Source organism: Perna viridis, chromosome 13 (genome assembly GCF_037379345.1).
Source record: "Perna viridis isolate PV_CMFRI_1.1 ecotype Kerala chromosome 13, ASM3737934v1, whole genome shotgun sequence".
Lineage (NCBI taxonomy): Eukaryota > Metazoa > Mollusca > Bivalvia > Mytilida > Mytilidae > Perna > Perna viridis.
In genome coordinates this window covers 5111046-5137505 of record NC_142457.1, presented here as the reverse complement: position 1 = coordinate 5137505, position 26460 = coordinate 5111046, and the positions used below count along the sequence as shown (strand labels likewise).

Here is a 26460-nt window from a genome sequence, read left to right as displayed (position 1 = left end):
ATTGGTTGCAACATATATTTGTTAATATCTAAATTCTAAGATTAGTTTCACTTGCATTCTGTTTTTACAGGATATTTTTTAACGAGCGAAATAAAACGAACAAATGAATAGCCATGCATTTTGTTCAAAGTTTTATGATTAAAATTTAAAAGTTTACTATTTTGTTGAATTGCTAAACACAGAAGAATTTAAGCTATTGTATTGTAAAACCGATTCAGTCGTAAATTAGGAAAAGGACATTAATTATAGAATCGCCAAAATAGAAAAAAATATTCAAAGAGATTTGTAGTTTCGAAATTCACTTGTAACATATTTAAGATGTGAACGTCTTTCATGATTTGTATATAAGAGTAAACCGAAATATAAACTAGTGATAACACGGCTTCTGTATGTACACTGAGATCAATGTAGATTATTGTTCCCGGGTTATAAGGCAGCATAGCTTATTTCATAGCTGATAAACTCTGCCAGTGTTAATGACCTAAGGATTGATTTACTGTAACGTCAAGTAGTGAAACTGCAGATTACAAAGATGCATGAACAGAAGGATGCATGAATTATTATCAAGTAAATTAAAGTAAAGTGAGGTGGTGATTGCAGAATACAGATATTTTTGTTCACAAATACAGGATTATATATAATTTTCTTTTTGCCAATTTTCAAAACTGAAAGAAAAAATGTGGTAATTAAATTTTATTAAAACCAAATAGCTAGAGGAAACAAAATATGAAGTAGACTAAGAGCTGTTATATGAATTAACTTTAATTTTTTGAAATGTATTGTACACTTTTATATTGGTATGCACGGATATACAGAAAGCTGTCAAATGTATATGCAACTCTTCGAATGATGGATTTGTCATTTTATTTGTAAATTTCTTTAACATCGACATTACAGAATACTAAGGGTGTTTGTTATCTATAATTTAATAAATTTTTACTTAATGTATTAATCAATATATTTACTTTGTAGAAAAATTTCACATTGGTTCATGTAAAAAAAGTTATATGCATCATGTTTACTTATTTTGTAATGATGAAAAATGAGTAACTGTTTTTCAATTAAAAAAAAATAAACAAACAAAGTACGTAAGACATTTCCAGTTTAACAAAATAAACATTCCTCCACAAAGAATAAATTTAAATTTAGCAAAAAAAACCCCAAAAAAACAAAACCAAACCAAGAACCAAAAACCAAAAAAAAAAACCCAAAAAAAAACCAAAAAAAAAAACAAAACAAAACAAACAAAAAAAAACAACAAAAAAAAAAAAAAAAAAAAAAAAAAAAAAAAAAATAAAATAAAATAAAAAAAAAAAGAAAAGAAAATCAAACAACTCGTCCTTCAAAATCTTATTTTTTGCAAATTGCACAGATTAATGTATTCATTATGGGTAAAACATAATAAGATATTGAATTGAAAACTACTCTTTAAAAATAAGCAACTTGTATTATAATATACGTTGTATAAAGGTTAACGAGATGAGAATTCTAGAAAATTGAAAAAAATCAAACTTAAGACTGACCCAAGCATGCGCGGATTGGTCAAGCTGTGAAGTATAAACGTTTTTCTCATTTCGTTTTAATATATAAATTTCATTTCGTACTTTTTTCATCTCAGGGATATTCCCTTCAATTTTATTTCTTTATCACTTCTCAGTTTAATCAACAAAAACAAGCAGACAAGGTAAACACGTTAAACTATACCACTATTGTGATAAAATTTGTAATTCTCGTTGATATGTTGTTTTCTTTAGAAAATAAGAGTTTTCATTGCATATAAAATGAGAAAATATTTTAAATGCAAAATATTTTTCCATATAACTTAATATTGTAGCTAATATAGTGACAATATTCTACATTTTATGGGGTTTAAATCAACTTTTAAAGATCCATTATAGTGGAGATTTCTGTAAAGCGATATTTAATTAGATTCTATCGGGATGGTTTAATACTACTGTTTGAAAGAATCATGCAAGGTTTTCTTTCAAAATCCTGTAGTCAAGCGAACTGATTGGTCGACTTTTTTTGTAGAGAAAAAGACTGGTGGATTAAATGGTACCTTAAGATATTTAAAGAAATAAACCATGCGTTTTTTTTTAACGTTACTAAATAAAAATTGAGAATTCTGAATATTACTAAATTCCACAAATTCTTGATAGCAATTCTCGCGACAGTCACTTGGACAGATTACCATGATTTCTCACTAAGCAATTCAAAAAATAAGATATATATACATAAAAAGCTCTGACAAATGCTGTACTAAATGCATCACAAATGATATTGGGTTCAATACACAATACATAAATTGCATTTCTATTGACAAAGAGCGAACATAATAACATACAATAAGGAGGTTCAACTGAATACACTCTTTCTATTTTTTTTTAACGAATATCCTTTAACAGAACAATATGTTTTCCAAACTATTCCATGCATGAATCTTAAGATAACTTGTTATCGACACATTTTGATTTTTTAAGATTTGTAGCCAGACGATCGTTTAAACTAATAAAATTTCTCTGAATGACGATGCATTTTCAAACCAAGTCTGATATATTTTCGTCTTAGTATTGACTTTATTGAACCTAGGGTCATGCTCTCAGTACTAGTGGACATCTATTAAAGTATAATTTAATGATGGAAAATGTTGTTATTGAAAAGTGAATCACGTTCAAACAAGTTGTAGGTTTATATTGGCGATAGCAATATGTGATATTCGTAAATGTATGTCTATATCATAAATCTGTTGTTTTTTCAATTTTTTATCGTGCATTTTTGATGCTATACGTTTGTCGGTAATGGCGTTTTGACTGACGATAAACTTTACTCTTACGGCTTGTTTTAGTGAAATCGAACACTGGTTGTGACAAGTCATTTCTTTAGCAATGAACTTCGGCTTGACCATGATACTCTTCTCATATGTTTCATGAATGCAATGAGAAAACAATACTGTGTAAACATTATGCTATTTTAACTAAATAGGTCTGAGGAAAACTTTCAAATATAAAACGGTATTACTATAAACAGATTACCGTATTAAACTTGCAACATGTGCAACTCAGCTACGACACATCGCCCTCAAAGAAGGTCGCACAAACTTTGTTAAAAAAATCCTTATTTACATGACGTTAACCATGCGACCTTTTAAAAAAGATATATCATATAATGTTTGTGATGTTATATATATACCACCCTTCATTTTAAGTAAAAAGTCCTTTCAATAAACAAAATCGGATGAGTCTCACTTTTCTCCTCTGATAAGTCGGTACAAATTAATGAGTAAATTGCCTTATTCTCATTAGAATTTTCACAGTTCAGAGATAACCAATTTACAAACACCTGTTTCGCGCGATACAGATTGAATAATGGTGTATTAACCTGTTATATGATACTTATTACAACTCATATCATTAGATAAAATAGTAACGGTAGCAAAAGTTTACATAGAAAATTATGCTTTGAAACTCTGTCAGAATATCAATCATGATTTTGGTCTTGTACATGAATTCTGATCATAGTACTGAAAAGTTATCAATATTTTGAGAAATACGTAATACGCATTTGAAAATGTCAATCATGATTTTCGTCTTGTACATGAATTCTGACCACATCACTGAAAAGTTATATTTTCAGAAAAAAAAACATAATGTGCTGGTTGTTAAATTTAGTTCTACCAAAACACTACCGTTTCATATGCTCTTTCATGGTGTTTTTTATTTTTAAATCTACGTTCGCTTTACAAAATTGGGTACTCAGAAATAAAAGCAAGTACTATCATTAAAAAAGATAGCTGACGCAGTAAAATTTTCTTCTTTTTATTTCTAAGTATCTACATTTCTTCTTAGAAAATAACACATGGCACGCAATTACAAATTTTCGACACATTTTTTTCGGAAGCCATTAAGTTTTCAGTATTTGGCCAATCGGGAAACAGAATTGCGATCAGGTGACTTGCGTTTCCATAGAAGAGCGTCCGTAGGATCAAAGGTTTAAAATCGAAACTAAACTATTTTTTCCTAATGTTGCTGTCAAACTTTCATATTCTGTATTTCAATATGAACTTTCAACCACTGTTCTGTAATATGGAAATTACAGTAAATACGTGGCAGATCTTTTGAACCTTTTGACTCCGAATGAAAAAATGATCTAGCTAGAATCCATCATTCACAAGACTTAAAAGTACAATAAAACGTCCTGTCGTCAGAATTGTGTTCCGAATTAAAATTATAAAAGAGAAATTATGGAACACATTACTCAAATGTAGACTTAAACTGGACTCGGAGAAAATTAATTTGTCAACAATCTGTCAAAAAAATTCAAATGGCAGTCAGAAAAGGAAAGAACTAAACAAAACACGGATATATAAAATTGTGGTAGAAATATACTTAAAAGACTAGGGTCTTTTCTAAAAAAAACAATAAATAAATAAATAAATAATAATAAAAGACAGTTACATTACAAGTTTATCTTTAACCTCTGTAACGACAAATTGTTTACTTTCTCTTTGTTTAGTCGATCTTAATCAATCCTATGGTGAGTTCTATCAAGTATTTCAACGATGTCACTTGAAGATGCACTTCACGAGGAAAGGTGCATTCAAATCAGACAGATATTTTTAGAACTGATAATTATTGAGTAATGTGCCAAGGCAATTTACACTTGTGAAGAATACTAGCCGCAAATAGGTTACAAGTAAATGAAGCTGAATCTTGTACCATCAAGCAAAAACGAAAAAAAAAAGAACAAAAAAAAAAAAAAAAAAAAACAACAACGAAGAACATAAAATATTAACATCAGCAAAGAAAACAGGAAAAAGAGAAAAAAAAAGAGAAAAAAAAAAGTTAAAATACGGCTGCCACTTACACTTGAAACGGAATTGTATATCTAGAAACAAACTATATACTGTCCCACTATTCATTTCTTAAAGATTATATCAGTATTCAACATTCTTTAAGTTTTACCTCCGTGTACAAAGGTGATTGAAAGACATAACTTGTCCGGTACTGGATTTGATTAACTTTCTAATTGCTACTTTTTTCTAGATTGACTACTTCGTGTGTCTGATTCATTATTGAATATAGGTCTTCCAATGTATTAGGTGCTGATGAATGATACTTCTTAAACCATGTGTACAGCATAACGAAATTTGGATATATTTATATGATATTTATCTTTGTTTTGAAACAATTTGAATTGTTAACTTAGATACAAAGACAGTACAGAAACAATTTAAATATCAATTTAAACTAAAGCATAGTGAATTTTACAATTTTGATAAATCATGTTATTCTTTTAACTACTTTTCTGTTTTTCCTAATATTTATACGTTCCTACACATATCGAGGTCTTTATGTGAATGTATTGGGTATGTTATGCGCGGCAGTATTTACTGTCATTCATGCAATATTACTATAATTTGTTAAACTCAGTAATGAATATTAAGGCGCGGTTTTATTAAATTCTTCAAAATGAGATTTCTATTTGATTGATAAAGTCATTTTAAACCACATCTTTGCGATCTATCGTAGAATATGTGATTGATAGAAGTATTCCATCTATAACTTCGTCTTTTTGATCAATTTAAAAAAAAAAACTTTCTTGGTTGCATTTTAGAGAGTCTATCTATTATAAAAATGGAAGGAACAGTTATTGCCATCGTAAAATAAGAAATAAGAAACCAAGTATTCTTTTAGTAATATAAATCATGTGATTGTTAAGGACATTATGTACCAAGTAAACAAGCAGGTCCTGATGTCTTCGACAATTCATTTAATGCATCTTGCGCAATTATTCACCATTTACTAAGTATCGTCAATGATATGGTGCAAGTCGACGGACTTCCACTTTTTTAACAAAGTACAAAGGATACTAATTAGACGAATAACTGTTCAAACACATTCCTTAATTTTCAAAACTTTGAAATCAAGCCCACCCTTTGTGTAACCAAATGTTATTTCATGAATGAGTTGAAAGAGATAGCACTTTGTGTAAGTGGCATTTTGTACCATGGAAGAATGATATAAATACTATAATTAAATATCGAAATTTTTCTCTGTTAGAAATTTCTTATGATGAATTTTGACATGTATGGTATAATGAAGGGTTAGGAAACGTTTTGATCTATTTTACATTGAAGTATGCTAATGTACAAAAATTCACATTTTCATAGTAATTATACATGTGCTATCAACAAAATGATATATGCGACACAATACGATACTTTGGTCTTTATTTTGTTTGTAGGTAGTGCGTGATGAAGTGAAAAATTCCATGCTGTATTCTAACAATATTAACTAGACTTGCAATTATTCATATTAGTTACCTGATCGTTTTAATTTCATTGCTTTACCCAAGAAGATTTCAATCCATGACAGTTTTGGAGTTTGGGCTTAATGTTCTCTAAATCTGATGATATGACAAATAAGATAATACATGTAAGTTGTTCTTATACCATTCAAAGATTCGGAAACGATTGCTTCAATTAAAGTCATTGACTTAACAACGTTAAAGGGAGGTCAACAATAAAAACTAACCCGGTAACTAAAATATGTTTTAAAAGGAGTATTTTTTGTTGTTTTGAAACCAGTGATTGTGAGATATAGTCATAGGCTTTTAAATGATGGCAACATAGTCGGACAAATATACACCCTTTCTCTTGGTTTTTATTACTTACTTAAAATATTTTCAGACAAAATATTGAATATAATTATTTTTTTCCCCAAATTGTCCCCAATGTAATATGCAAGACCCATTTTATGGATGTTCTTTCCATCTAGATCATGATTGTAAAGTGTAAGTACAGTACCTGTATTTGGGAAAACCTCCCTTTATATGGTATATGGGGGGTGAGTAATGTGGATAGAGCGATGGTGATATTGTATGAGAAGATGGGAATTTTGAGTGGGGAGGATTGGGTAATAGGTTTTAAAAGTATTTATTGTTATGACAAATGTATTAAAAATAACAGTTTAAATATTGAAGAATTGAAAAATATAAAACTTAATTTGATAATATAAATATTTGATAAAATATACAATGAGGATTCCAGGGGGAGGGGGCGGAGATTTTTCTAAGGGGGATGGGAAAGCACAATGGGGAATAAGAACTTTGATTCAAAGTGAACTTGTCTTAAAGTGAGACAGCCATTGTATTAATGCTTAACATATCATAAAAATATTGATACCACAACCTGTGTGCCTTTTCGCTTTTTTGTTCTGCCTTGTTTAAGGAGATATAGCTAAGTTAAGGGACACAACTCTTACAGATGATTTGAACGTTTGTATTCGGTATTTCACATTAATCTCATGTACGCATCAAAGTAACTTGGACTGTTTTAATTCTGTTTAAAATAAAAGCTTCATAGGTTTTGATGAAATTGAATATGATACAAGGATATCACTTATTTCAAGAGTTGTGTCACTTACCCTAGGTCTACCTCATTAAGCCAAAAAATTCTATTGTCATGATTATTTCATCCTTGTAGTCTAAGATTGTGTCACAGTAGATAACGCAAATGTTTGAACAGAAAGAATGATGTAAAAAGTCGTTTATGAGGACCTAAAAACAACATATTAATCTACATTTATTTGTTTAAGTTTTCAGAAGGACATGTTAACTTTCCACTGAAATCGTCGCACTTTTGCTTTAATAATGATATAAACACATGATCGTTAAAGTAAAATAAGTGAATTCTGCATTCTACTCTAAATTTGATAGTTAAGTCCAAATGTGACTATTGAAGTATAAAATGAATCTGTCGTCAAATAAGTTGATCACATTTAGTTGATTTATCCTTCCAAATGTCATGTATCGATTCAATCTACATGTTTGTTATGAGTTTGGGGGTGTATCTTTTTAAAAAATATTGTTATTGTCAATTATAATACTTATTATTTCGTGGGGAGGCAGAGTGTAAGTTAATCATTTCACTGATTTTTCGTGTTGTTTATTTGAGAAATGACGTCATTTTTTCGGGAATACCCAAAATGTCCTCACCTCCTCACCTCGAATATCATTTCTAAAAGTATCTGATTTTTTCTCTTTTTCCATTCTTTTAAAGACAAGGTTCTGAATTTAAAACTTTTAAATCTAATTAATTTGAATGCATCGGTGAAACATGGAAAGTGGCCCACCATTATTTATATTTCCATGGCTTTCAGTAAGAAGGATAATGCTATTATCTTAGGGATACTAGTAATTTTAATCTTGTGAAGTCAAGGACCAGCAACGATCTTAATAAAAAGCAACTTCTTTATCAAATGTAACAATTCGGATTGTAACAAGTATTATCTTATTCTTTTGGAAAAAAATGATTAACTCCGGTTATCTATAATGTTACGAATAAAAACATATACCAAAGGTTATAAGATGAAATAATTTATTTGTTATTTTTGCGTCAGAATGATTTCTCCACAAGCATTTAAATAGGAATTATAAATGAGTAAAACATTGACTTCGACTTCTGTTTGTTTTTGTACGTTTTTGGTTTTCTTCCAACAAGTGTTTTGTCTGTCTGTTCTTAAGTCAAATTATGATATTATTTTATGTTTAAAATATATAAAATCGTTTACAATGAAATATATCGCTTCGTTGTTTTTGTAGGTATGGTCTTGCTCTCTTATTTTTAATACTTTACTATTTTAGCTTAAGGGTGCATCTGGTCCATGCTACCATTTTAGTGGTGTATGAGTTGCTCATTTACTTTCGTTTTTTGCGTACTGTGTATTTTACCGGTACACCTGGTCCATGCTCCCAGTTTATAGTGGAGTCCGAGTTGCTCATTTACTTTTGTTACTTTGTATGTATGATTTTAGTTGCTTTATGTTCTTTGTTGTGTATGTCTGTTTTCCATGTCTGGTCTTTGTCCCTGGATTACATTCTTTTGATTACCGCTATAACCTTGGTTCCCTTGATTACTCTTAGTGATTTCATGTTCCTTTTGCGTATGTCAGTTTGCCTTGTATACTTTCTATTCCTTTATTACATTATGTTTATTTCCGTTGGAGTCTTGGTTCCCTTGCTTTTTGTTTCACTGAGGATGATTAGAATATAAAATATATTGTTATATTTGTACTTGTACATGACTATACACTTGCCAATGGTAATTTATATTTTTTAAAACTTGCTTAAACTTAATGTGTTGACGGACATGAAACAGCAAAACTTTTGCATCATTACTTATTGAAAGATAAAACATTGAAACATATGTTTTCTTTAGATTCTACCCCCCCCCCATAAAAATTTGAAGCTCTGTATGTTCTGCCAAAATTTCAAAACAGTGCAAATATAGTACACTATGAAATTACTTCTTATGATTTTTTTTTCCATTTACACAGAGATTTTGAACTTTATTTGATATGATAAAATCGTAGCCTGTAAAGCCATTCTGAGACATACACAAAATAATAAAATTCATTTAATATGAAATATTTCTGATTTTAAATTGATTTTATCGCTTTTTAAAATGCACTTTGATGAATTCTTTCATCTTCGCTGAACCATTGACGGTTAATGGCCACACTTTAAAATACAATTACAATTTTGCGACATCAACTTAGTGGTATATGTCTGGTGCAAAGTTGTTTGATGTTTAGTTAAAATAGAAAAAAAAAGTTTTAATATAAATATTTGGGGTGAATTCTTTGAAACCTTGATTATACTGTCTAGAAAAAAAAATGCGGTACCTTGGTGAAAATTGAAAATATTTATTTTTCCATTCATAATTTATAATACTTTTGTTATTTTCTTTATATATCATAAATGAATAAATCTAAATTCATAAATTTTCATTCTCTCACGTATCCATACCGTTTCCTATGCACTTTCATATATATATCTTTGTAAGTTTTGTGCATGTCCTAATTTTATAGTAGATATATATTGATAACTAGCATTTGTATTAAGTTCATTCAGTTTTAATCCATATTCCAAATCACGACGAATGAAATTTATTTTAAACAGTAATGTACATTTTATGAAACATAAGAAAGTATTTTAGTACACACTTATTATTTCTGAAAAAAAATAGATTTTTGAAAAACGTACATATGCATATTTTGTTTTCAAATATTCTGTTTAATTATCACCCGTTTAAGTTATTTGATTCCAATACAAAATGTGTTTACCTTTTTTCAACTTATATATCAAATAAGCCTTATTTCATTACAAAAGAGAAACCTTGCTGGCTTTTTAATCTTTTTTCTGGCACTATGTCTGACTATGGATAGAATGCAGAAAATTTCAAAGTGATCTTCCCTATTAAAAGTAAAAAAAAACGAAAGCATGCTTATATGGCATGTGGGAATTTATAGGGTATTATCCATAGACGTATGTTTGCACTTCAATTATGTTGTTCGACCCCATATGACATCGTTGTAACACGGGTAAGGATTTTCGTCGTAAAAACTACATAAATCCTCGAATCCCCTGTTGACATTCAGATAGGCATGGAATTTTATTCAACTACATTAAACTTGCCTTTATTTGACCTATTGTTATCAAATCTATATGATACTATAGTTACACTGGAGATGACGTTATGACATTTGCCGACCTTATAAGCATATAGAAACTTTTCCATATATTTTTTGTGAACATGAGATGTCTTTTACTTCTTGTCGATTGTAAAAATTACACTAGACATATCTTGTCTGTTCTCGTGTAAATACGTTTACTTCATACTACATCTAATCTTATATCAAATGAGTCTTGTGATTCGAATACCTTAATAAAATGACCACTAACAAATTATAAACTGAATATGTAAATCTATTAATGAATATTTAAATTAGATGTACTTACCACCATAAACCAATTATATTCTCTGGAAACAATAGAAAAAAGTACAACAGTACCAATATTTCTTGTACTCGCATCATAGGGTACCAGATTCCTTGTGAATCAGTTGTCCGTTGTTCTAAAAAGAGGTTAAAAATGTACCTTTTGTCGCACGTAATTCCGCTGCATTTCCGGCTGAAGATATGAATCAGTTCGATGTGATCTTTGAGTTCAACCCAATAATAACTAATATGCATAAAGGATTCGATCATATAGAAAAGAGAAGAACTTAAAAAAATCCCTTCACTATGCGCCTGACGTTACGATTTTAATTATGCTAGTCAAAACACTTGGATCCGGTGCCAAAATTTGTTCAAGGTACACAGAGATAAAAAATCTAGAAGCAGTTTCACCACTCAACTACATTTTTACATCCTTAAATTTTTTGAACACCTTTTGAATAATTGTGAATTGTTCTCATTCCGCCAGAGGACACCTGATGTACGTCATAATTGTATAATATCAAAAATAGCACCGTAAAATTACTGAATATAATTCCGAATTCATGCCTGAAATGACCACATCCTCAGTTATGTTGTCCTTGATCACACTCCATCCCATTTCACTAACCGTGTCCTAAACACCTAAAAACACAGGTAACTTTCTTTTATTAGTTGATAAAAACGATATTTTTTACTTCAAAAAGGATAAATATGTAAATAATCCAATATGTGAAAATTCAGACAACGATTAGGTACAAATTTAAAGATGTAACCAACCCATATTATGGAGACGTACAATTGTATATTTTCATTCATATGAGGCACAAAAATTTCGGTTAAAGCGATGGACCAAGAGGGACTTATGTGGTTAATCTGATTATCTTGTTACATCCAAAGATTCATAAGTGTGATATACTAAAAGTACAATCTTATATCCTTAAACAATAAATGAAAAGTATTCATACCCCTACGCATGTTTGCCCTGTTTTGATTAGCATATAATTAAATGTTTGTCCATATAAAACATGTATACTGTACTATTTAGATTAGTCACATAGAAAGTCTATCTGTACCAAATCTTCATGGACGTGTGTATATGACCAGCTACGGCACTACTACACACACGCGTTTTATGACCAAATATGGACATACTACTGTGAAGGAGGATGTTTATTGCTGTTCCGATTATTTTGTATTCCGAAGTTCAATCATATCCAAAAATCTGCTCGAATATATATGGTCATGTATTATAGAAAGTTCATTGTAATTAAGTACCATTCTGTGTAAAAACTAGGCAATGCGTGGTACATCATTTTTAAAGTTTGGCCTTTTTTGCCTCAAACATATTCAATACATCTAGGAAAAAAAACTGAAAAGTAATTTAAATTCATCCCAAAACATCTGTGACTTAGATATTTGTTGACTGCTTATGGCGGGAAAATCTCACAATTTTTCAATAGTTATTTCAACTAAATTTGACCTACCAATACCTTAAAAAGGCAAACGCGTTGACAGTAATTCCTGGATGTTATGAGTATATAAATATTTGGTTAATCCAATAAAATCATGGCGTTTTTTTTCATGTGCCACTTCTTATACACATTTTCTTGATTCTTGAACAGAGAAGTACTAAATTATTTGGACCAAATATACGGAAATATATTTCTATTTTTATGCCCTTTATTTGAATCTAATGTGTTAGGACACCAGGATCAAAACAATTATCAAAAAGAACACAAGGGACAAAGACCAAAACAAGAATTTAGACACACAGCAAAGAACATATAAAAGCTAAAATACCTAAAATTACACATACATAGAAACAAAAGTAAACGAACAACCCTGAACGACGTTGAATCAATAAAAAAAGTTGTGAGCATGGATCTGGTGCATCGGCAGAAAAAAGTATATCAAAGTATATCGCTGTAAAAATCATTACCAAATTCAAAACAGCAAAATGAAACACGAACATAACTACCGGTAGGAAGAAAAGGAGAGGAATGCTGTAGTCAAAGAGTAATCAAGGGAACCAAGGTTATAGCGGTAAGCAAAAGAATGTAATCCACGGACAAAGACAAGACATGGAAAACAGACATACACAACAAAGAACATACAGTAACTAAAATCATACATACAAAGTAACAAAAGCAAATGAGCAACTCGGACTCAAATAAAAACTGGGAACATGGACCAGGTGCACCGGTAGGGTAAGCGTCCTCGGCTTTTCTAGAAACACCCGCCGAGTTGCTCATAAAAGTCAAACTATGATTCGTATTGGAGTATTGAACAAGGATTACCGGACATGTTTATGGTCTCTGTTGTTAAAAATTAATTCCATTATTTGTGACTTACATATTTTTTTTTGCAGATTAGAGTTTTCATACATATATGAATATAAATAAAAAAGTACACAAAATATGAAGCTAGGTGCAAACATTATCAGTAATTTGAAAAGAGTTTTGACCACTTGAATATTTTTTGTGTTGTGATATTTGTATTAATGATGGAGAGCGTCATACATGTACTACATGTACTAAGGGTAACCAAGGGAACCAAAACCCTCGCGGAAATCAAAAGAATGTAATCAAGGGACAAAGACTAGACATGGAAAACAATTAAACACTAAATGACGTATTAAATGACACAAAACAGCAATATGTTATAGCATATTAGTACCAAAGCTGCTTTCATAGTAAATTATCATGGTAAATTGTCTGCCTTGAAGCATTGATAATCAGAAGGGTTAACATTACCATTTTGAAGGCAAAATTACCTCCAAGAGGCAGTCAATTTATCGATAATGCTCCCTACATAAGCAACTGTTGTGATAATGACCCAAGCATTGTGATATGATTATGTCCTCCTGGCATTATAATGCATAATAAGGCATAACACATGACCATATTTAACCAATAAGTCTAGCTTATTCTTCTCTGATTTGAAATAAATCATTTTAAATACCTCTTTACATCGTTGCATACTTTATCAATGTTGGTCCCGTTTTATTTATGATTATTGCATTATATTTTCTGCCCCTTCTCGTTGTAGCTTTAGTTAGTTCAACCATGATATGTTAACAGAAATTTCGTTTCTTTTTCTGTTTCTGCCTTGGACGTATTTTTCTGTCATAGGAAACAATGTAGTTTATTGAATACTCAATTTGTCGGTCTACATTTTTAAGAAAATTTTCACTTACGACTTGGAAATATGTTGCTTTGATTAAATTCTTATATTGCTTATCAAACATCTGTGATTGAAATTTATAGGTGTGTCTTATTTATTACATTGTGTTATTTTATCTACTTTCTTCTGATCTATGAAAATATGTGATATAAGCAGTATATTTTTGAATTCCATGATTCACCTTTGAACCTATATTTAATGTTTCAGAATTAAATGCATAATTGAGGGTATTATACACATTCATAATGGGTCAATTCTATCACTGGATTGACAACATGATGAGTTTGATTTTCATCGATTCAATGATTCATTGTCCGACCAAATATTTTCCTCCATAGTGTATCTATTCCGAAGGGAATCAAAAATCATTTTTTTCGACATTTTTTGTACGTCTTTACAGAGGACGAATCCTTATACTGGTAATCAATGCCAATTTAACTTTTGACCACTGAGAGCCAGATTTCTGTCTGACGGGAAGTTAAAATGAACCTGAGCATGTAACATGGTACCCTAAATAGAAAACAATAGTTTGTGTAGTGAAATCCCAGTAGACAACCAGTAAAACGGATTGAGGATCTTACTAGTTTCGTATCTTTAACAAAAACGAAAAGTTTATAGCTCTCACTTTAAAGTTTTATAAAGTTACGACAAAAAAAAACGTATAATGTAAAACGGTAGAAGGCCCAGTTATTCTAAAATGCCAACATATTCAACCACGTCCTCTTACAAGTTATACCTGCATCATATTACATCTTTCGTCGTTATGTACCTTAGGTTATGCATGTCCAAAAATTCAGGATTGTCATAAACTAATTTTCACTTATTCTATAATATGAAGCAGATGTAATCTGTAAGGGGGCAAAGTTTTAAGCCAAAAAAAGTCAATAAAATCAAGATCAGATGGTATCTGCTTCATATATACGTGAACGTAGTCCGATTGTTCTAAAATGTGAACATATTGGGTTGAGAGTCAAATGCGTTGCGAAAAAAGCAGTAAAAGTGCAAAATATATTGTAATAAATAAAATTTTCGTTTTTTTCAAAAGATTTAGATTTATTTATTTCATATTTGTAACTGTTGAAGTTTTCATTACAAGTTTATCAGGTTGCATTCCCCTTCATATTGATATAAAATAGGATATTTGTTTGATTTGTAATATTTCCATATCTATACTCCACTCCCATTTTCCATTGATAAATTCAATTGCATCCCTGCCCTGTTTCCCAAAATTTTTCGGCAGCTTCAATGTTTTGAATCAAATTGTAAGGTATCGGAATTAAGTCACCGAAAATTTGAATGAGGGAGTTACAAAGCGTTTTACTTCTATATCAAATAAAATTCCAGATTAGTATAGACCCATCACCCGATAATCTTGTAAAGTTTTTTTTTTTGAAGCTTACATATCAAACACGTGTGAATGTACGATGCAATATGCATGCCAAATAAATCCTACTGTTATTAAATCATTCTCTTTGGTAGTGCAATAATATAATGTTTTCACATTGCTTGGTTAATACTTGTTAAAGGCGAATAAAATTGGGATAAAACGAATTAAATAAGTATTTTGTCTTTGAACGCCTTTGAAATTAGAAGTTTGATATTTGTATGTTTGAAATTTATGTTTTGCAGTAATGAAAAACGCCAGACATTCAGTCACTCTGTGTTTTTGAAACGTCAAGAGGTTTAACTATTACCATGTAACTTGTTTGACTTCAAACAGATATGTGAGCGACGTTGGTGAGAATAGATAGTTTATGTGAAAGACGAACTAATACAGATAGCTTAACCAAGTAGTCGGAATGAAAATAAAGAGCAGGAATATCAAAGTGTCAAAGGAGCTGACACCAAAGAATAAAAAGGGGGGATAAAAATGATAATTGACAGAGAATTTCATCGCAGAAACAGGCATAATAACTTAACCGAAAGGCGAGGTCAAGGGCCCCGGTATTATACACACTCGATTTTAAGAATTACTGCTCTTGAATTGTATAAACTTCTCATGTTCACAATATATCACCCCCGTTCCAAATTGTCTTCATCCCTAATCCCTTTAGAGAAATCCCATTTCCTGTTGAACTATCTCTCCCACACACATGTCTATGCATTTGTATTTATTTATAGTATAAACTTTCGAGTATACTTTATTATCACTCGCATAGTTCAGTGCTTGTATTGTTAAAGGGTGACTATGTACTTGTTGAACTCAATTCATAAAGCCGCTACTTAAAACAATATAAAAAGTCACAATCATGTTGGTCTCGTTTTCGGTTTTCCGGTATTGCTCATCACAGACGAACGTCATTCATTAAATTCGAAGCACTAGAAATTTGGCTTCGATTATAACTTTGACATGTAAATTTATGTGTTTAATCATTAAGTTATTGCGATTTATAACCGCATGTTCGACAAGTAACAATTATAGTGCTGTATCTAGCATGCCTATTGCCATACCTGTTTCTGATGTTTGCCAAGTTTGAACTGTTTTAGACTATAAGATAAGGTTGTGCCCGTCTAGGATAAATTACAGTTAACATTAGCCGCTGTAGGTCTTCAAATGTACTATGGCAGGTGCTGATTAGCTTAGACGTAGCTTTTTGGGTCTAGAAATTTACTATATTCCGTTCTTTATCAATAGCACCAGCTATCATATTATTTCTATATATAGTTACATTTAAAGAGGCCTTGGCTTAACTTCTATTTGTTCTATAAATATTTTTTGAAGCAGATTTTTGATATTGGCGTTTTGCTTCAAATTAAAATATTTTTATTTAAATGTAAGTGGACTGTATCATTTGTTTGGTTGACAAGTAAAATGTTTCTCTGATGGGCTTCGCTATATAAATTATACATGTGATTTGCTCATTTTAACCGAATTAGCTTCTTGAAATACATGTTTAAAATATAATGAATGTGATGCGACAAAAAAGGAATTCATTCTAACACATTACTTAATTTGGAAAATACCGTTGAAATGCTATAGCAGTTTAACTGAGAATTATGAATTAAATGGGACGTGTTTTGGAATTGAAAATATGTATAATTTACCTACCACTGAGGAGCAGTCATTCCGTACTCAAATTGAAAGCAATGTCAATGTTGGAGTTATTACCTTACAACAAATCCTTATTCTACCATTCTAGGAAAATTATAAATGAATTAGGAATTCACTCACGTATTTATATGAAATATATTAAATACGAAGTTTTACGTGATGACTATTATTTACAACTATTAATTTTGCTGAATAAAGATATATGAAGGTTTGTTTTTAGTGAAGAATTTGATGTACATTTTCTAAAAAAATAAATATTTCTCTTTTGACTCTTTTCAGAATGTGACCATTTAATTGACGAAACTGTTACTAGCGTTGTGGATAAGAAGATACATAGAAAATACTGCATTGATCAAAATGGTTTGTTTAAGATCCAATAAAAGTGATAGAAATATTTCATATTTGTCTTTATCCATCATTTTAACGATTCTTCTTACACGCATATACTTATCTTAAGTATCATTGCCTATCAAACTAGCTATAAAGGTTGTGAAGAGATAAATACATATTGCTGGACAGCTAGTGAATCATTAAACTATCTTTGGATAACCACTGCCATTAAAATCGAATACTTTAACAATACTGGCATGTTTTTGCTGTTTTTGGACGTCAATTCACATTAGCTGTAAATAAAACTGTCAACAAACCTTCTATGTGATTTCCAAAATTGGAAAATTGAAAATTGGCTTTTTTTACTTAAATGGCAATATTGCAATAACTTATGAACGCAATGATTTAGGCATTTATTGTACTTGTCTTATTCGTTTTTTTTTTACAAAGGTCAAGGACAATCTAACAACATCAACAAAATATTTTTTTTTCTAACATTTTAACTTTATGTTTATTTGTCATCTAAATAGCAACATATAAAATACTGTGAAATCTTGAACTTAAAAGTTCCATTCCATTCTCTGTATATAAGTAACTAACAACGTATATGTAACTGAATCAACTTCACAGCCAAATGTTCCACACATGACAATCATATGGTTCTCAGTTCATATGACAATCATATGGTTCTCAGTTCATATGACAAACATATGGTGATCGATTCATATGTGAATCATATGGTAATTATACAAAAGTCATATGATAATTTACACATGATTGTCATATTATTCTCTTATGTAACTTTGCCTTAAAAACACATGCTAATGCTGCTATATTTATATGTAATCTGATTCACTGTAGATTCTAGCGGGAATCAAAAGAATGTAATCCAAGGAAAATTACTAAATTTCTTGGTGATATTCTCGTTAAATGTTGTTTTAAAAATAAAATTAAAAGGAATGGCAGAAATATATTTTCTCTCTACTCGAAATAATTTTGCGTTCTCCTCGTAACTGAGGTAATATACCGAAATCATATACATAGATGGCAAGTAAAAATAAATATTACGTAACCCCAAATACTGTTGTTGAATTATAAATACATGTTTCTCCACAATCCAATGACTTATTTTGTGAACGTAGCAAAGACAAAACAAAAGAGATGAATTAAGTTCCAAAAGTTGGCTTAAACATAGAAGTCTATTATCTGTTTGAGTTATGTTATCGTCTGTAGATAAAAAAATATTTTCGCTGTAGTCAGTGTTATAAAGATCGTTGTCCCCCGAAAGATCACTGTTTTTACTAATACTAAAACAGAACATAGACTTAAAATTCCGTTTAGTTAAAACATATTAACCATCTGTACTATCAGTAAATAACAGAACTGTTTGTTAATAGTCATTTGTTAAGAAGATTATTACAGTGCTCTATTTGTTTTGTTTGTATTTTAACTTAAATAGATAATAAAAAAATACATTAAATATACTGCAGAAAAAAAATGCACTTGTAATATGCACATACATTTGATCGTAATAAGTAATATATCTTATTCACTTCATTCATTTTTTAATTTTAAAACCTAACATGCTAATTTCAAAGTAATTTGAAAGAACGAATATTATGAATGAAACTCTGTCACATATCCGCAAATATATTAAAGTTATCTTTACTGGCGTGACGTGACCTAGTACAGGTCGGCCCGATACTGGTTGACGAATCAAGGATGACCAATTGATTTCCTTACTTTAAAAATGCTTTATCTAATGGACTTTTCAGTAAAGGGCAATTACGAGGAAATAATTCCTTTTTTGTATCGTTCTTAAAAAAGCTTATTTACATATCCGCGACGATGATCATAAAGATCTACAATAAATCTATGCAATCATAAATATCGTAGGATATAGTTATTGTATGTGAAGTACTTTTCATTTCCCCCATTCCACATCGCTCCATTTTCTATATTTCTTTTACTCTTTTCCCAATACCCCAGTACCATATGTTCTGTTTACCTCGTTTATCTCCTTGAATATTATGAATTGGCCTATCCCTATACGTAATTAACACAAATTACATATTTTACGAAATTAATCTCTTGTTTATATTATTTTATAAAATTTTTCATTTTTTTCTAATAAAATAAAATAACACAAGGGCTCTCATTTCAAATCCGATTCAACATTTCCGTCCATGCTGCCCGTTATCCCTTTCTGCTTTGCTTAATGTCCCATTGAACGGGAAGTTTACCACTTTAAGGACTAGATGAATATAATCAAATCAAATAAAAGGTAATGACATTCGGCTGTAATGATTCCAATTATAAATCCATTCGATATTTTCCTGTTCCGTTTGGAAGACGATTTATGTTGATAAAGCAATATTTTATTATTGGTTCGAAATGATTTTGTGCGTTTATTAATAGTTGTTTAAGGATATGTCCTGGTTTTACTTTAATTGTAATTACACCGACTGTATTTACAAACAAATCGAAAAAGAAATATTTAAAAAATAATATTTCGATGAAGAATGACACAAAAACGTATAAAGTGTGATTCTTATATTTATTAACTTTTTAAGAAATAAATTGTCATATGGCAAACCCCTGCCACTACCAGCCTTAACAATTACTATTAAATGTGATCATTTATTGTATCATCAAAACAACCCACCACACGTTTTAGGATTAGATACGAGAACAAGGTATGGACATGAAAACCGACATATAATTACATGCGACATATATACAACCAGCTTCTAACTTAAAGTATGGTTTTGATGCTCTTGTTTTGCTTTTTTAGGCATGTTTATCTGTTTTGAAATAATTAATCTCTTTTAAAGTCGTGTAAATTTAAAACAATTAATGCTTAACAAGCATCAATCAAACGCTGTACGGGCCATAATTCTTTGTTTGGTCACCCTTAACTCGATAGATCAAAGGGGTTCCGAATGACAGCGAGACTTCAAAACGTGGCGTTGCGTTATTTCAATAGTTACACAAATAGAGTCAACAATTCGATGTCAAATATGCGTTTATTTGACCGAGGAGAACAAATTAGGATCGTTGAGAAGACTTTATTTGATAATAAAGACACTTACACCAATTTTATCGCAGTTTGGTCCGTGCCCAAATACGAATTTCTTCAAGTTAACACGGATACAATAAAATATGTACAAACATTAGATATCATCAAGTTGTCGAAACTGAGTTTTCAAAATGATATCAGATTTGTTAATAGTATTTAGGTACTTTGAAATATTTGATAAAAAATTTAAAATCTATTTCACTTTAACAGAACCTCACAAAATTACAATCAATTATAAAACTGGAATACAAAATTAAAAACAAAATCAACATCAATTTAGGAGTTAAAACACTACATCATATACCAAAAATAAAATAATTATTATATTCATTTTCACACCAATATGTTTCACACCTTCATATATACCGTATTTCAAATATACTATATAATACGTTAAACACGGCTCATCAATTATCACCCTTAGTCGCCTCTCGGGCAGTATGTTTTTGGGGTGATATAGGTGCTTTATGTTTAAACGGTGTTTAATACAAATTTTGACATAATAAGTTTTTTTTTTATGAAAGCATAGTTCAACCTCAAAGAGCAATATGAAATCTTTTGCATTTTGCAAATATTGTATGAAATGTTTGTTATCATTATTGTTTATGTCATAAAAAGAGACCATGATTAGAAGAAGGAACATGATATTATTAATCAGAGGACAAAGATTAATCACCGAAAAAAAGGCAAATACCATAAAATTGTTTCGTTTCACGTTTTGCCAGCTAAACTTTAAACGCATCAGAACAAAATATTTTGCCAAAAGACAAACTGTTTCCCTTTACCATCGATATACATGCAATTTACTCGTTGATTGTTATGGTTTGACACTCTCCATCATTAAAACTGACTTTGTTTATAAATGTCATGGTGTACCATTTTAGAGTTTTTTCCTGATTTGAGATGGGGAACTCGGCGTTTGCTTCTTGATAAGCAAGGTATGCTTACCCCATTTGTGTCCCTGGTCCATATAAAGTATGCTGAGTAACATGTACGTTTCGTAAAGAATAAAAATATAAAAGAGGCTAAATCCTTTAATCTTACATACAGATATATTGATTCTATATTGTTCATTAACATACTTTCTTTTAGTAAATGGTTACTTTCAATATATCCACCGCAGCTCGAGATATAGGAGACTACAGAAACAGCCTGTTCTGCATCTTTTTTAGGCCTACATCTCGACCACAGTGGTCATCTAAGCAATAATACTTATGATAAAAGAGATGAATTTTATTTCAATATCATAATTTATTTTAACTTTGCAGCAATATATCTTCATCTCCTGCATATGGTTTTTATATTTCACAATTGTTTTGCTACTCTAGAGCAAGTACTAACTACTCTGATTTCCTTGAACGCCATAAATATCAGCAAAACAGATTTCAGAATCAGGGGTATACGTCCCAAAAGGTCTCTTACCAAATTCTTTTCAGATGCCAATCCTTGATTGAAAAATACTCAGTTTTTTGATAATAATGAGTAATGAAGATTTTTTTTATAATTTTGTAAAATATTCTTTGTGCTGATAGACCGCTGATTTACCGATTATGACATTATTGCATGCAAATGCTAATTCATCACCAGTGGTATATTTACTTTGCAATAGTAGAGGGGGGTTTAGCGCACTGTAAAACGTAAATTTAACCTACCATTTCGTTTGCAATGCCTCTTGCAAGTCAAGACCATTGCGGTATCCGCTGTTCCGGTGGAGTAATATCTGTTTGGCAGAATTATTTTGGACTTTAATTGATTATGGATCGGGTTAGTGTTCGGTAAGTTCGTTGTTACCCTTATTTGTTTGTACATATATTCTTTTAATTGATATTTGTGACGTTTACGCTACCGGTGCGCCTGGTCCATTTTCCCAGTTTATAGTGGAGTCCGAGTTGTTCATTTACTTTGTTACTTTGTATGTATTATTTTATTTACTTTATGTTCTTTGTTGTATTGTCTGTTTTTCATGTCTGGTCTTCGTCCCTGAATTACATTCTTCTGATTTCCGTAGACTATCGGTTCCGTTGATAACTCTTACTAATAGTTTTTGTATGTTGCCGTGGTCTGTACTTGTCAAGAATCATGCAAACTGTGATTCATGAATGGAATCATATTTTCATTGTTTTAATATGTTGTTTAGATTATTATAATAAACAGAAACTAACATCAGGTTTTTCATATAACCTTTGTTCATAGGCGTTAAAAATGTGCTGTATAATTCAAATTTAAGGAAGTTTACTCTGTAAATGGGACTTAAGTACAATAGAAACTGTTGGATTTTCAATGTGGGTTACCTCCTATGAGTAGACAGATTGGAATGAATAATTGTACATTTCATCATTTAGACCTATAAAGCAACTTAATAATAATATACATATTACAGAATTTGCATAATTCTTCCAAAGACTACTACTTAATATATTGTTCCTCGTTCATTTATTTATTCTTAGAGTTGCTTAAAAAGTAAAAACTTCAGGAATTTCTTAATAGGAAACAACAAAAAGTGAAATAAAAATTTAACAATGAATAAAGGCATATTCAATGTGCTTCATAAAGTAATCTGAAGCCAAAGATTTAGATTTCATTAAATTGTTGCCAAATGATGATTGGTACAAACTAAAAAAAATTTTGTATTCTTATCATGCGACAGTTTACGGTATTCGTAAATCAGACTTACGTGTTAGTAACAGCCATAAAAGACAGGCATCGTATTCCATACAAATTACATTAAACAAAAACGTCCCATTGAAGACAAATACGCGGACATCCAGTCACGTAAGATGTATAGATGAAAAGTACATATGGCAATGACTACTCAATTGGGATTGAAATAGAGCAAATGTGTACTAACAGTAGAGGTGCATTCAGTTTACGTAAGCTGTTCATATATGAATGGGAGTCTCCAGCTTGCTTAACCGACAAACGATATAAGTTATAGTTTAGAACCACAGGATACTGATAATAACTATTGCACGACAATCAACTTGCTTTGATGTAACAGCAGTAATTAGGTTAATAACCGGTTTACAACATTACAAATTATCTTCCAAGAATATGTATATATTCATTATCGCATCGAAGAGATGCTACGCCTTTAAGAAACATAAAATCAGTAACCCCCCTCTTTCTACACAGAAATATATTGTCATTTGATGCTGCTCATGGTAATCAAAAGTAAATGCTAGTGTTTGGTTCGATGCGGATGCTTAGATGTAAATTTTTACTTTCATTTTAAATTGTATGTAGATCTTTCTATGTACTAACATATTACAGTTGAATGTACTCAGAATGATTCTTGTCTGACTGTATTGAGAAACGACTGCAAGCAATCATTTTAGCGCATATGGTAAGTTATAACAGAATGAAAGTATTTATTAACAGTGTGAAAAACATTATTTATTGATGTAACCGAAAAGATCAATTTATAAATTGAAAAATATTGAAAATATAACAAGCCCTTTTGGCAAGTAAAAAATGGTTCGACTTTCAAATGAAACAGAATGGGTTTGTTACTACGGAAGAGACTAATGATATGCAGACAGATGCATGTCAACGAAATTGGCCTCACTAAAGAAAATTCTCCGAAACAAAATGTGTTTAACGACACACAGCAAAATGTGCCATTGACGAGAAAGAGTATTCAAGGGAACCAAAATTCCAGCGGAAATCAACAGAATGTAATCCAGGGACAAACACCAGACAGGGAAAACAGATACACACAACAAAGAAGTTTGATGGGAGTCATGATTAGCCTTTAAAGATTTCGAATGATTCCACATGAAATGCGCGAATGGCATATCTTAAATATTAAATTATGCGGATATCACTTTTTGTTCGGAAAGGGAGGGGTTACAAACAATTGCGTTGTGTATACAGCTGAAAACGTAGAAGTTCTGTAAAAAATCAAATGGTTAACACAATGTCTAATACATTATAACCGATTTCCACGTGTCATACGTTTTGAATGCGCTACATTTAGTTTCCACGGTTCGTGTAGTTAAAAAAACTTTTTGTTATGCTTTTCCAAAATTACCGATCTTAAATTTATTTCATTCCCATAAAGAAACTTAATCGGAATTACAAAATGATACATATCACTAAAGTGAACCACACTTTTTCCTTTTCATCATTGAATGCTGCCATAATATTGCTGCCTAAAAACGATTTGCAATGATAACAATAAAATATGCATTGGCAATAATAACTTTTTCATTATGTTATTTATGATAAATATAAAAGTCTGCAATAAAAGTTACAATATATTAGAAGATATTAAAATGGGTATTCCTCTAATTTGCCTTCAATGTTTGAAATGTCAGATAAATGTGTAATAATTCTCAGTTTGAAAATAAACATGTGTCTTGGCGTGAGAAACAATATACATGTATAAGCATTAATTTTTGAGAATTGTTGATCAATTTAGATCCTACAGAATTTTATACTAGCATAAATATGTGAAAATCATTCATAAGTATGTTTTCTTTAAAAGTTTTTTTTGCATGCTTTGTTATAGAATAAAAATATACAATGTATCCTAACGAATAGAAAATCAAAAACAAGGAATATATTTTTGCGGGAACAAAATATAGTTTTTGTGTGGAGGTTGCTCATTTGTTTCTATGTGAGGGTGGCTTTTGTTTTCGTGTTCTTTGTTGTGTGTGCCTATTTTCAAGTCGTTATCCTTAGTTTATGTTTTATTACCGTTCGAATGATTGTTTATCTGTTGTCCCCTTCAAAGGTCGATACTAGGGCCAGGTTAAAAGGGTAAAAACAAATGTCTCTACAACAAGAAATATATTTCTCCATTAAAACCAGAATAACTAAAGTATTCCAAAAATAGAAATTTGTCATTGCAGAAAACTCGATTCACAATGAATGGTTTTATACTGAATGAAAGTCTCCTGCAGAAACGGCAGACTGTATAATTTGGTTGAATAACAACCCAGTGGGATATCAGCAATAACAATTACGCGACATGAAACTATGCTTTGTGAAATTAACTAGAATTTATGCTAATTACTTTAAAGAGTTATTTATTGTATTCCCAGATGTGAGTAAAACTCATTTCTTTGATGAATGAATATACACAAATGAAATGTACCCTGTCGTTCTTTGCTTTTTTGCGTTATATTCTAAGACGCTAGAACTATTTAAATATCATTGTAATATGTAAGACTATATTCGTCGTAAACAAAACATTTCGGTTTCAGGATTCCTCATCATTCAATTCGTTTATATGCTCTTAGTAACCTGAAAGACTTCGTTTTGAAGACTTTATAATGTTTTGAATATCTGATAGTAATTAAATTTGAATTGTAATAGGACTCTCTTTTGGCAAAGCAAGTTATTTTGTAGGAAGTAGTTTGGTACTGCCACGTTATTACCGTCGTTTGGTATACAGTCCCCGATTTAGGTGTTAGTCACTGTAATAATCAGGCAGAGGGTAAAACATGGTATGAAAAAGAAAACCATCCTTTTGATGTGTAATTTGATTATTTGTACAGTCATAATCAAGGAAAATAGACAACATTTTCATATCATACTGGTGCATTGAGTTATAATTTCATTTAAATGCACTGAAAACGAACATTTCAAGGGCAGATAACTCTGTTAAAAAGTCATTTTTTTCGCTTGCAATTACATTATTCCAAACTAAATACAGTGGTGAATAAAGTTCAAGCTTAATTTGGAAATTGTTCTTTTCTCTTTTTTTCCAACTTGAAATTTGGTACAGTGGTAGAGTTACGCATGTTGAACCATATAATGCATTAAAATGGAAACGATGTATTGCCTGTTGCCATGGCGTCCTATTTTCTGACAAAGAATGTAAATATTTTAATCTGTTTTGGATGTTTTCATTGTCAAAATGATATGGCAAATCGAAATTTTGAGGTATCGAGACCATTATACCATTGTTGTTGCAATGGCGACCAATGTTCAAAACAAAACGATAAAAAAGCTCAGATGTTTTTGAATAAGGTTTTAAGGGTGCATATTATATGCTGAATCGGAATTTTGAAGTTTAGGCAAATTTAGCTAAC

At 30.6% G+C, this 26460-nt stretch overlaps 1 protein-coding gene and 1 long non-coding RNA gene across 4 annotated transcripts in view; one reads left to right on the top strand and one right to left on the bottom strand.

Annotated features, from left to right (window-relative positions):
• LOC148599341 (protein Wnt-6-like) overlaps nt 1-26460 on the bottom strand; it is a 46785-nt gene that overhangs the window by 10237 nt on the left and 10088 nt on the right. For 2 of the 3 annotated variants that reach the window (XM_088557310.1, XM_088557311.1), the window contains exon 2: nt 10801-11420. In XM_088557310.1, the coding sequence (XP_088413436.1) occupies nt 10801-11048 (248 nt within the window). In that variant the 5' untranslated portion in view covers nt 11049-11420. Of the gene's footprint in view, nt 1-10800; nt 11421-23096; nt 23209-26460 lie in introns of those variants that run through there. The other variant, XM_088557312.1, reaches the window with a different exon arrangement.
• Nucleotides 1-26460, top strand: part of LOC148599342 (uncharacterized) — a 37038-nt gene that overhangs the window by 3709 nt on the left and 6869 nt on the right. Inside the window, exon 2 of the long non-coding RNA XR_015917682.1 lies at nt 17293-17373. This is a non-coding gene — a long non-coding RNA (uncharacterized LOC148599342). The remainder of the gene's footprint in view (nt 1-17292; nt 17374-26460) is intronic.